The sequence below is a fragment of the Rhinopithecus bieti genome, unplaced genomic scaffold, assembly GCF_001698545.2.
Source record: "Rhinopithecus bieti isolate Rb0 unplaced genomic scaffold, ASM169854v2 scaffold_9449, whole genome shotgun sequence".
Classification (NCBI taxonomy): domain Eukaryota; kingdom Metazoa; phylum Chordata; class Mammalia; order Primates; family Cercopithecidae; genus Rhinopithecus; species Rhinopithecus bieti.
Window position 1 is genome coordinate 683475 of NW_016806089.1, and position 11904 is coordinate 695378.

Sequence of the window (11904 nt, forward strand, 5' to 3'; positions counted from 1 at the left end):
ATCAATGCCCCCTTATTCAACCAACACCCTATCCAACCAATGCTTCTCCATCCAGCCAGTGCCCCTCTACCCAATCAGTGCCCCTCCATCTAATCAATGTCCCTTCATGTAATCAATGCCCCTCCGTTCAACCAATGCTATTCCATCCAACCAATAATCTCCCATCCTATCAATGCTCCTGCATCCAGTTAATGTTCCTTTATACAGCCAATATGCCTGCAACCAATACTCCTCCAATTATTCAGTGTTTCTCCATTCAATCAATGCCCCCATCGGAACAATACTCCACCATCCAATCAATGCACTTTCATCCTATCAGTGCTCTTCTATCCAGCCAATACTCCTCCAGTCAATCAACCAGTACTCCTTAATCCAATCAATGACCCTCCATCCAATCAAGATTCCTGCATCCATCCAATACTACTAAAAAAAATTGCAGAGTATTGGTTGGATGGAGGGTCAATCCAATCAATGCCTCTGCATTCAATCAATGCCCCTCCATCCAATCAATGCCCCTCCCATCCAATCAATTCTTCTCCATCCATCAATGCTTCTCCATCTGACCAATACCCTCCATCCAACCAATACTTGTCTATCCAATTAATGATTCACCATGTAACCGATGCCAATCCCACATGCCAGCCCCTCCATTCAGTCAGTATCTCTCCATCCAGTCATTGCGCCTTCATTCAACCAGTACTCCTCCATCCAATCAATGTCCCTTCATCCAACCAATATTCCTTCATCCAACCAGTATTCCTTCATCCACCAACTCCTTTCAATCCAACTAATACACCTTCATCCAATCAGTACCCCTATTCATTCAGTGCTCCTCCATTCAATCAATTCCCCTCTATCCAACCAATGTTCCTCCAGCCAACCAAAACAACTTCATCCAATCAATGCCCCTCCATCCAATAATGCCTTGCATCCAATCAATGGCCTTCTATCATATCAATTTCCCTCTAACCAACCAAAATAGTTTCACCCAATCAATGCCTCTGCTTCCAATCAATGCCCTTCTATACAACCAATACTCCTTTATTTAATCAGGACATCTCCATCTAACCAGTATCCTTCCATCGAACCAATATTCCTCTGCTAAATCAGTGCCCATCCATTCACCCGGTGCCCCTCCATTGAACCAATACTTCTCTACTAAATCAGTGCTCCTTCATCCACCCAGGGCCCCTCCATCCACCCAGTACTCACTTATCCAACAAACACTCCTCTATCTTGCCAGTATTCCTCTATCCAGTCAGTGCTCTTCTGTGCAACGAATGCCCCTCCATCCATACATTACTCCTTCACCCAATCAATGCCCTTCTATTCAACCGATACTTCTGATTTCAACTAATTCCCCTTCAACCAACCAATACTCCTCCCTCCAGCCAGTACTCCTCCATGCAATCAATGTTCCTCTACCCAACCAACATCCTTCTATCAAACCAATATTCCTCCATCCAATTAATCCCTCTCCATCCAACAAGTACCCCTCCATCCTATCAATGCTCCTGTATCCTACCAATATTCCTCCATCCAACCAGTACTTCCCCATCCAATCAATACTCCTTCATTCATTCAGTGCTCCTCCACCCAGTCAATACCTTTCCATTCTACCAGTGCCCCTCCATCCAACCGATACTCCTTCATCCAATCAATGTCGTTGCATGCAATCAATACCCCTTCATTGATCCAATATGGCTCTATCCAACCAATACTACTCCATTCAATCAATGCCCCTCCATCTAACAAATACTCCCTCATATAATCAGTACCCCTCCATCCAATCAATATGCCTTAATTTATCAACACCTTTTTGTACAATCAATACTCCTCCATCTAATCAATGCTCCTCCATCCAACCAATACTCTGCAATTTCTTTCTTTTTTTGAGATGGAGTCTCGCTCTGTTGCCCAGGCTGGAGTGCAGTGACCAGATCTCAGCTCACTGCAAGCTCTGCCTCCCGGGTTTACGCCATTCTTCTGCCTCAGCCTCCCGAGTAGCTGGGACTACAGGCGCCCGCCACCTTGCCCGGCTAGATTTTGTATTTTTTTTTTTTTTTTTAGTAGAGATGGGGTTTCACCGTGTTAGCCAGGATGGTCTTGATCTCCTGACCTCGTGATCCGCCCGTCTCAGCCTCCCAAAGTGCTGGGATTACAGGCGTGAGCCACCGCGCCCGGCCAATACTCTGCAATTTAACCACTGTGCCTCCATCCATTCAATGCCCCTCCATCCATCCCATGGTCCCCCAGCCCTACCCCATGAGCAGCATGGAGACAGACCCACATCTGTCCTGTGCACCATCATCTCCCTGATGCTCTTCAGGACTGGGAGGTGTCTCACAATTGCATTGAATGTAGGAAGGCACATGTTTTCAGTGATTCCCCACTCTAGGGCTGCCTTGGGAAAGCACTCCCAGGGCAAATACGAACACAAAGCAGAGTGTTGCCCAGTGTGACCCTCTGATGTGACCACGGTGGCTGTCCACTAAGGTAATCCTGATGCTTTGCCTCTTCTGTAGACCGCTGGCCGGACCCCCAAGCTAGCCCGCCAGGCCTCCATAGAGCTGCCCAGCATGGCCGTGGCCAGTACCAAGAGTCGGTGGGAGACGGGTGAGGTACAGGCTCAGTCTGCCACCAAGACTCCGTCCTGCAAGGTAAGGTCCCCTCCAGGGGCAAGGCTGGGCTGCAGAGCCAGCAGCTGGGAGTTTAGCAGCAGGCCAGTTTTCTTTGTTGAGGCAAACGTGGGACTGTCCAGCAGGAATGTGGGTAGACAGAACACGGAGGCATTGCAGTAGGGTTGGGTTCACCCTTGCTGGTGTAGAAGGCTGTGTTGTCTGAGTGGAGGTGGATGGCACCTTTATCCCTTTCCCTGCCTCTTCCACTGGGATCACACAGAAAAAGGGTAGGTAGGCAGGTCCCAGTCCCCCTGGCCAGGTAAGGCACGGCAGGAGAGAAGGGCCTAGGGCTTCTACTCCCCGAGATCCAGGGGTCTGCACGTGTGACATATCCTTCTGCTGCCCCCAGGATATTGTGGCTGGAGACATGAGCAAGAAAAGCCTCTGGGAGCAGAAGGGAGGCTCCAAGACCTCATCAACAATTAAGGTAGAGCCTTAATGTGGTTGGTGCAGGCAGGGTGGGTGCAGCAGGGGAGGGCAAAGAGAGACTGTCCTCTGTGCATCTGGGAGGCCTTCCCAGAGGCAGAGGCGTCATCTTTCTGCTGCTCTCACCTTCACTCTTGGTCTCCTTCCCCAACAGAGCACCCCATCTGGGAAGAGGTATAAGTTTGTGGCCACCGGGCATGGGAAATATGAGAAGGTGCTTGTGGAAGGGGGCCCAGCGCCCTAGGCCTCCTGTCTCGGTGAGTCCCCGTCAACCCGCAGAGTGGAACGAGGTGCACACACGTGCACTGTGCTGGGAACTTGGTAGCCTGGAGGGGGCCTGGAGCCCTGTTGCAGGCTGCAAGGGTAGACTCCGAGTTGGCCAGAACCCAGACCATCTCAGTCTCCCAGCCCTGCACAGATGCTGCCTCCCTCATCTGACACCAGATTCGAACTCTCTGTTCACTTCACGGGAGACAGCCCAGCTCAGCCACTGCTCCACTAGGGAAGCTCAAGGCTCCCATCTGGGACTCCCCAAAAGCCCCAGCAGGGCTCATGAGGGAAGTGAGGGGCAGCCTGGCCACCACAGGGCTAGCATTGAAGAAAGCAGGTGGCATGGAGCCCAGGTTCCCTGACCATCTGTATGCTGGTGGTCCATAGAGGGGCAGGAACTTAGGTCCTACTCCCTGTCCCAGCCGAGAGTCATTCAGAGGTCCTGATGCCCTCCCCATCCCATGCTGTAGACAGAGCAGTGCCACTTCTGCCATGGTTAGACACACATTTATTAGTGACCTGGACCCCAGGCTCCATTTCCAGCACCCATCACACCCCAGGGTGGGGCAACTGTCCTCCTACCATCTTCCCTACCAAACCGTGACTCTCAAGCAGCTGTGGCAGAGGCTTTTTCTGGTACCTCTGTGTCCCTCTCCTGTGGTTGGTGACCCCTGCCAGAGCCTGGCTGACTGCCAACTGGGCGCCTTCACTCTCCCTGCCGGGGCCATAGCCCCTTCTCGGTCCCGCTTGGCCAAGCTGTTCCCACAGGGTTGGGACTGAGGGCTCCCTCCTCATCCGGCAGTCAAAGCCTGGGCGTGGCCAATGCTGAGACCCTCGCTGTCCCACCAGTGAGTCCCTCGAGTTCTGCCCCCTCAGGCTGTCAGCCCTGGTAGGGGACGCAGAAGGGGTCAGTGAGAGGGGTCACGGTGGGCCCTCCTCTACCCCCTGATGAGCCCCTCCCTGCCTGCCCCTGAGCACTTGTATTGGTGCCAAGTCTCACGCTGGCTGAGGCTCCCCCTGCACCCTAGTCCCAGGGTCTGGCTCTGCCATCAGGAAGTGCAGGCAGCAAAACTGCTGACTGCTCCTGAGGCCGATGGCCAAGCCAGCCTGACCGCACCCATGCCTCAGCAAGCAGAGATCTGCCCCCAAAACTTTGACAGCAAAAGGGAGGAACAACGCGAGGCCCAGGCTCCTGAGGAGCCTGGCTAGGTCAATAGGTACAGTCCTCCACCATCTTCCCTAAAGTTTTCATCCCAAGGCCCCCATCCCACATCCCAACACAGATCCCTTCTCTGTTCCCCTCACACCACTGCAGCCCAGGGGCTCCAGCTCGTCCTCTCTGCCCTTTCCACCTGACCACCTTCCTGACACCCAGACTTCCCTCAGCACTCCGTGTGCCCTTCCCAGGCTGCCCTGCACCCCATGCCCCTTGGGCCCTGGTGCACTTTCATGCAGTAACTATGGGCCCCCAGCTAGAACCTCAGCCCCATCTTCTGTCCACCTCATGGTTCTGGGCCCTGGGGACCCTTCCGGCCACTTCACTGGAGCCTCCAGCCAGTCGCTGTGCGGTTGAAGTTCTTGGGCTGGGGGTTCAGTTCCAGGATGGAGCAGACTGTGGGAGGGGCCCGGGTGGCCTCCTGCAGCTTCCGGGCGTTGAAACGAGGCCGGTACAGGAAGGGCAGGCGAGTGAGGCCGGCTGGGGTGCGCTCCCCACCGCTGGGCCCCGTCAGGCGCCCTCGGGCCTCCACCACCGACATGTGGTACAGCACAGCATCCCACATCCTGGAGGCCCGGGAGGCGGGGGCCCGGGGCACTACAGGGGTGGGCGCCTCCTGCTTTGTGGGGGCGGGTACCTCCGGCTTCAGGCTCTGCCGTGGCCCTGGGCACGGAGGCTCCGGGGCCTCCTCCAGCAGCTGCTTCTTGAGCCGCGTCCAGCCACTGAGCCGGGGCTTGGGTGCAACTTTGGGGACAGGGCATGGGTGAGGGCCTGATGCTGGGGTAGGGGATGAGGCCCAGGTGGGGCTGGACACTCGCTCGGCCTCAGCGGCAGGGCCAGCCATTGGGGGCTCCTCCAGTTGCTCTCCGCCAGGGCCCACAGGGGCCAGGTTGTGTGGTGAGGACTCCAGCGAGCGGCAGGTCGGGGCTATGGGCACCACAACCCTGGCACTAGCCTCTCTGGGCACCGAGGCATGGAAGCTGGGTGGCGGCCGTGGTACAGGGGGCTCCTCAGGCCAGGGACTGGCAGCCTGGGCTGTGGTGGGCAGCGGGCGGATGTGAGCCACTGGGACCAGGGGCTGGGCCCTGGGGAGACAAGGGGTGGCATCTCCGTCCTGGCTGTTGGATCCCCCATCTGGGGCTGTCCTGGGGGGCTCAGGGGTCCCGTCATGTGGGGATGGTGCCAGCCGGATGTGCACCTGGGTGATGTGGGTGCCCCCAGCCACAGGGGCTGAGTCAGGGACGAAGCCACTGGGGGGCCGGGCAGGTTCTGGGGCTGGGGCTACAACCTGGGGCCCCGTGGCCTTGTGAACAGCTAGAATCCTGCGCTGGGTGAGGCCGACAGAGAACGTGAACTTCTGCAGGGGTGACGCCATGTGGTGGATGATGGGGGTGTGTGGGGAGCGGGGTAGGGCAGCCACTGTGCGGGGAGCCTCAGTGGGGTGTGGGGCTTCAGGAAGGCGTGGGGCTTCGGCGGGGTGTGGGCCCTCAGCAGCGTGCAGGGCTGTGACCTCCTGGTCGTGGCTGGCCTCACTCACGGGGGACAGGGAGGTGCGGAAGGCCCCGGGTGGGGCGAGGTGCGCACCCCCCATCATCTTCTTCCGGGCTGCCTTCCGCAGGAGCTTCTGCAAACGCAGGTTGTCCTTCCCTGGCTTGGGCAGCAGGGGCGGTGGGGGTCCAGGCGTTCCCTGGAGGCTCGGACCACCCACCTCGGGTGCCATCGACGTGGCTGAGATGAGCATGGCTGTGTCCTAGGGTGGGAGGGACAGTAGTCAGGCCAGCCCTCCTCCCTCCCGAGGTGGGAGGCCTGTGCCTCCTGTGATCCAGGGAGGACCCGGGGCCAGGGCTGTGGAGGCCTGAGTATTCTGCTTCCTAAGCACCCAGAACCTGCCGGGGGTGTCCTAAGCTCGACTGTGCCTTGGGGACTTTGGGGTGGCCCGACCATCACCCTAGTGTAGAAATGAGGCCACAGAGGCCGAGTCCCTCCAGGGATGGGGCTAGAACCTGCCTCCAGGTCTCTGTCCCCCATGCCACCCCAGCACAAAGCAGGCCCCAAATACACAGCCTGGGTCAGGCCACAGTGCCATGTGGGCTGGGGTGGGAGGCGTGGGTGAGCCCCAAGTGACAGGCATGCCCCTGGCCAGCTGCTGGCCGGGCCCACGGCTGGAAGAGCGGCTGCCCACAGACACGTGAGGGGCGCCCCGTTGTCGCCGGCCCGACCACAGGCGCGTCCGCTGCGAGCCAGCGGTGAGGGGTGGCGGCCAAGAGGCTCGGGAAAGCTGAGGCTGCATCATCAGAGGTAGATCGGCAGGAAGGTGGGAGCAGTTTTCGCTGAGCTATGCTAAATGGGATATTCCCGCAGACCTCCTGTCTGAGGTGGTCCGGCCAAGCCGCCCACCCTGGTTTCTGGGCACCACGTGTTTGCAAGGACATTGACAAATGGCATCTGGGCCGAGCCAGAGGCTGTTTGGTTTGGGGAAGGAGGAGTCCTGGGGGCTGCTACTGGTGGGGGGTGGCTCTGCCAAGGCAAGAACAGAGCTGCTGGAGGGGTGGGGGCGGAAGGAGCCTGCCCAGGACCTACTCTCAGCTGCCGGTCTCCTCTGGATGACGGGACGGCAGGAACCACGAGAACCCCAGTTCTAGCCCCCAGGGTGGGCAGGCTGCTGGGCGGGCAGGCTGCCTTCCCTCCACCTGGAGTCAGGTCTCCAGCCAGAGGTCCTGACCCAGGGCACAAGTGCTCACACCGGGAAGCAGGCCTCTGAGGCAGGACGTCTTCTCCCGTGGTGGAGTGGGAGTGTGGGCAGGGCAGGGAGGCCAGCAACGAGAGGCTCAGGGAGCAGGCTCTGTGGGCTTGCAGGAGGCAGGTCTGTGGCCCCTCCCTGGACCCTAGTCTAATGCCCCCTGCACCCCATGCCTATGTTCCAGCTTCCTGGGTCTGCAGGTCCAGACGGGCGACACCCTCCATGTACCCAGGGGAGATCCCAGCCAGACACCTGCACCCCCGCCCTCGCTAAGAAGTTGCTTCCTGTTGCCAGCATGACCTACCCTCGCCTCTTTGACGCCCCCCGCTGCCACCTCCTTTTGCTCCTGGGCCCTTTAACCTCTCTGCCCTTCCACTCTTGACCCCAACCACCCCCCGCCAGCTCTGCTTCTCATTACTTGGGGGAGGAAAGAAACTCCTGATCGTTGGCCAAAGGAACTTACCCCTGGAGAGGCCAAGTACCTTCTAGGAAGTTAGGAGGTTGAGGCACAGCCCTGTGCAGAGAGGGCGGGTCACCCCCCAGATCCAAGGGGAAACTGCAGGTCAAGGACTGGTAACGACCATGCAGGAAGCTTGATGCTGCACCCCCCTGCACTCTGCTTGCCACCCCCCACCCCGCCATTTTGTATAATAAAGCTCCCTGAGTATTCTCGTGTGCTGGCTGTCTTGTACTCACTAAGGGGGCAGGCCTGGCCAGAATGGAAAGGTTGGGCCAGTGGCCAGCCCATTCCCACACTGCACAGCATTCTGTGGCCTCTGGGTTCAGGCAGTCTGACCTGTCTCATGGCCTTTGCAGTGTAAGCCTCCAGGACATAAGCTCTCTGGTGGCCTAAGTCAGAGCACACACAATGGGTGGGGTCCAGGCTTCCTTTTCCAGAATGTCTGTGATATCCCTACCCCCACCATGACTAGCCCAATATAAACTTCTGTGCCCTGACTATGCACCCACTGAGGGCAAGATCCACCTCGGAGCCTCCCCCAACACGACCCAGGAGGTGCTCAGTGAAGGTTTGGTAAACAGACAAATGGTGAGGGTAGGTGGATGGATAGATGGGTGGGTGGATGTATAGATTGGGTGGGGTGGTCGAATGGATAGATAAATAATGAATGGATGACATGCTGGATGATAGTGGGGTGGATTGATGGTAGTGGGTGAGTGGATGATGTTTGGATAGGTTAAATGGAGGAATGAGTGGATGGATGAAATAAGTATAGGATTGGAATGGAATAGAAGGGATGTATGGATGAAATAGGGTTAAACGGGTGGGCCTGGATAGATTGATGGATGGATGAATGGCTGAATAGGTGGGTGAATAGAGCGAGGTGGTTGGGACAGGATGGATAGGACAGATGGATGGATTGGATGGATGGAAGGTGGATAGGTAGAAAATGGATGGATAAGAGAATGCATTGATGGCTTAGTGAATGGAATAGGTGGATGAATGAAGGAGGCGATATACTGAGTGGAGGGTAGATGAAAGGATGGTTGATGATGGATGAGGGAGACTGAATGGAATGGAGGAGATGACTGGATGAATGAACAGAGGGAGGGAGAGAGGAATAGGGTGAGGGAAAGAGTGAGTGATGGGTTAGAAGTGTAGGTTTAGATGGGATACGATGGATAGAAGGACGGAAGAGGGAGGAGAGATAAAATGAAGGATGAGTAGGATGCTTGGATGGATGGGCAGATGATGGATGGATGGGTGAATGAAAGGATGGATGCATATGTGGGTAGATGGATGGACTGAAGGGATAGAATGAGTGGAATGCGAGACTGGGTGGATGGATCACTTAATAGGTGAATGTATGAATGGGTGGTGGGTGTGTGAATGGTAGATGAAAGGAGCGGATGGATAGACAGGTGAGTGAGTGAATGGATGGATGGGAGGCATGAATGGAGGGATGAATGAGTGGATGGTAAATGGGGGGCATGGATGAATGGGTGAGGGAATGGATGAAATGTATGGCATAAGGAGAGAGAGATGGATGGATGGAGGAAGGGAGCGAGTGATGTCCATGGGTAGGTGGTCTAGGTGGAGGGAATGGAATGAGTGGACATTGGACTGGATGGATGAAGGGAGGGAGGGAGGGAGGGAAGGAAGGGGGGGGGGAGATTGGATGGATGGATGGATGGAATGGATGGAACTGGATGGATGGTGGGCTGAATGGATGGTGAATGGATGGTGGATGGAGAGAGGGAGGGATGGATGGATGCGTGGATGGTAGATGATTGGATGAGGAGATAGAATAGATAAGATGGATAGATAGATAAATAGATAGATAGGTAGGTGGATGAATGGATGGATAGACTAATGATGGATGGACAGATGGCGGGAGGGATGAATGAAATGGAGGGATAAATGAGTGGATGGGTAGGTGATGTATGGGTGAATGATGGGATGGACAGACAGAGGAATGGATGATGGAAGAGAAGGAGGGAGGAAAGAAGGAAAGGAAGTAGTGAAAGTGAGAGTGAATGCATGGGAATGAATAGATGGACAACATGAATAGTTGTCCATGGATGGACAACTGTGAAACAGCAGACAGCCTGGGGACACCCTCCCTCCTGTCCCTCCTCTCCCAGGTCCTGCACTGGGGCCTGACACTCAGCCCTGCAGCCCTCAGTGTCTGGGAAACCCCTTTGAGGAGCAGGCCCCCCAAACTCTGATGTTCTGGACTTCACTTTGCCATTCTCTTGGCTCCTCACAGCCACTATTTTCTGAAGGCTTCATGTCAAACCCTGCTTGTCTCATGAATACGCACAGTTCGGAAAAGCAAAACCTCAACAGAGCCACCACCCACGCAAGGGAAGTGATGTGCCCCACCCTTTCTCAGATGCCTCAGACACTGAGAGAGCATCCAGGCCACCTTGCCCTGCTGGGGAACCACCCGGTGACAGCACTCCCTTCCTTTCCCACCTGATCTGGATGGGATGGTGACCAAGGGCAGCCGGCAGAGGCAGGCCCAAAGGCCACAGCTGGGCACTCAACACTGGGGTGCAGAGTGGACAGCACCAGGGGCAGGGGGTAGTTGGGGTCAGCAGTGCTGAGGAGGCAGCCGCTTCCCCACCGGCCCCCGACCAGCCCTGGCCTCTTGTCAGATCCTCCGCACCCCTCAGCTCAGCCTCGAGGACAAGGACCCAGGGCCTGTCCCTCTGAGCTCTGCCCAGCCACAGCCCTGCTGTGTTTCTGGTGCAGCCTCCCCTCCACGGTCACAGCAACCCCATGCCTCTGCTCCTGGAAACCTGGAGGTCAGGCCATGCCCAATGCAGAGGTCAGGAGGCTCAAAGAGCTGGAGCCTACGAGGCCCCTGGCCAGGGATGGCAGACCAAGCCCCTAACCTCTGTCCTGCCTGCCAGAGCAGCCACCTGACATCCTGTGACCCTCGCTACAGGCCCCTAGGCCAGCCCCATACAGAAGACGGCCATCATCTCTGCAGAATGAGTCAGTTAGTCTGCACAATCAGAAGCACTAGGCATGTGGGGAGGCAGCTACCTAGGGCTGGAGCAGCTCAGTCCCCAAGTGCTGTGTCAGCTGCTCCTGTCCTGGGCCTGGCAGTGTCTGAGCCCACAACTGGGCCGAGTGGCTTCAGGCTGGAACCAGTTTGGGCACTCAGGTCAGCTCAGGGCATGAGGAGAGGCTCAGGACCCTCTTGGTCTCCACAACTCCCAACCATGTGTACTGGGTGCTGGGACCTAGATTGAGGGGCCCCGGCCACCATCTGGGGGTCACCCAGGCAAAGAGCTGGAGCCAAGACACTCAGGAGGTCAACCTCCCTCCCACAGCCTGCTCCCCACTCCCTGGGCTTGGCTCAACTTTCACCAATTTCAGAACCTCCCCCATCCCCCAACAACTGCCCTAGAGCCAAGGCCCCATGGTCCGCCCTCAGACTACTCCTGCATGGAAATGCGTCCCCAACCCAGGCTGGGCCTCCCTCGTGCTGTGCCCTCACCCAGGTATATGGTGGCCCCCGGGAGGCCCCTGCCCTGCCTCCTCTCCTCGGACCACCCTAGTCAGGCCAGACGGCAGCAGGGTGCGGGTTACCTGGTGCAGACCCTCGAGGCCGCTGGTGCCTGCTCTGTGCAGTCCCTGCTACGCCTCAGGCCCAGTGCCCTGAACGGGAGGTCGCCGATACCCAAAATAAAACCTGCCCTGTGCTTCTGACCTCAGCCGGCTGGGCGGAGAGCGCCTGCCAAAACCTGAGGAGCTGGGCGGGCAGCACCCTCCCCTGCTGGCCACCCGGGGCCAGTGCAGGGCCATGGCACACCCACCTTCAGATGCACCCCTCAGGACCCCTGGCCTGGGCGAGAACTTGGGTGGGCACAGGCTTCCCTGGCCTGCAGACTGAGCCATGTGTAACCACAATGGTGGGCTCAGGGCTCCATTAGGGGAGCTGGCAGAGCCAGCCTGGAAAAGGAGGTTGGCCCCACCATGGGAGAGGACAGGGTGGGCCCGCCGACCTGCAGGAAGCCGCTCAGGTGCCTCTGAGGGAGCAGCTCTGCAGATGTCCCCAGTGAGCAAAAAGCTGGTCATGGATGTCCAGGGGCCAGGG

General features: G+C 57.4%; 2 protein-coding genes across 8 annotated transcripts in view; one reads left to right on the plus strand and one right to left on the minus strand.

The window, feature by feature from the left end:
* Nucleotides 1-8005, plus strand: part of LSP1 (lymphocyte specific protein 1) — a 40281-nt gene extending 32276 nt beyond the window's left edge. For all 7 annotated transcript variants that reach the window (XM_017874704.1, XM_017874705.1, XM_017874709.1 and 4 more), the window contains 4 exons: nucleotides 2526-2660; nucleotides 3031-3108; nucleotides 3262-3364; nucleotides 7518-8005. In XM_017874704.1, the coding sequence (XP_017730193.1) occupies nucleotides 2526-2660; nucleotides 3031-3108; nucleotides 3262-3351 (303 nt within the window). In that variant the 3' untranslated portion in view covers nucleotides 3352-3364; nucleotides 7518-8005. The remainder of the gene's footprint in view (nucleotides 1-2525; nucleotides 2661-3030; nucleotides 3109-3261; nucleotides 3365-7517) is intronic.
* On the minus strand, nucleotides 3371-11483 carry PRR33 (proline rich 33). The gene is made up of 2 exons (XM_017874703.1): nucleotides 11397-11483; nucleotides 3371-6343 (listed from the first exon to the last, which is right to left on the minus strand). The coding sequence occupies exon 2, from the start codon at nucleotides 6332-6334 to the stop codon at nucleotides 4916-4918; it is 1419 nt and encodes a 472-aa protein (XP_017730192.1). The 5' UTR covers nucleotides 6335-6343; nucleotides 11397-11483; the 3' UTR covers nucleotides 3371-4915.
* Between the last annotated feature and the right edge of the window lie 421 nt (nucleotides 11484-11904).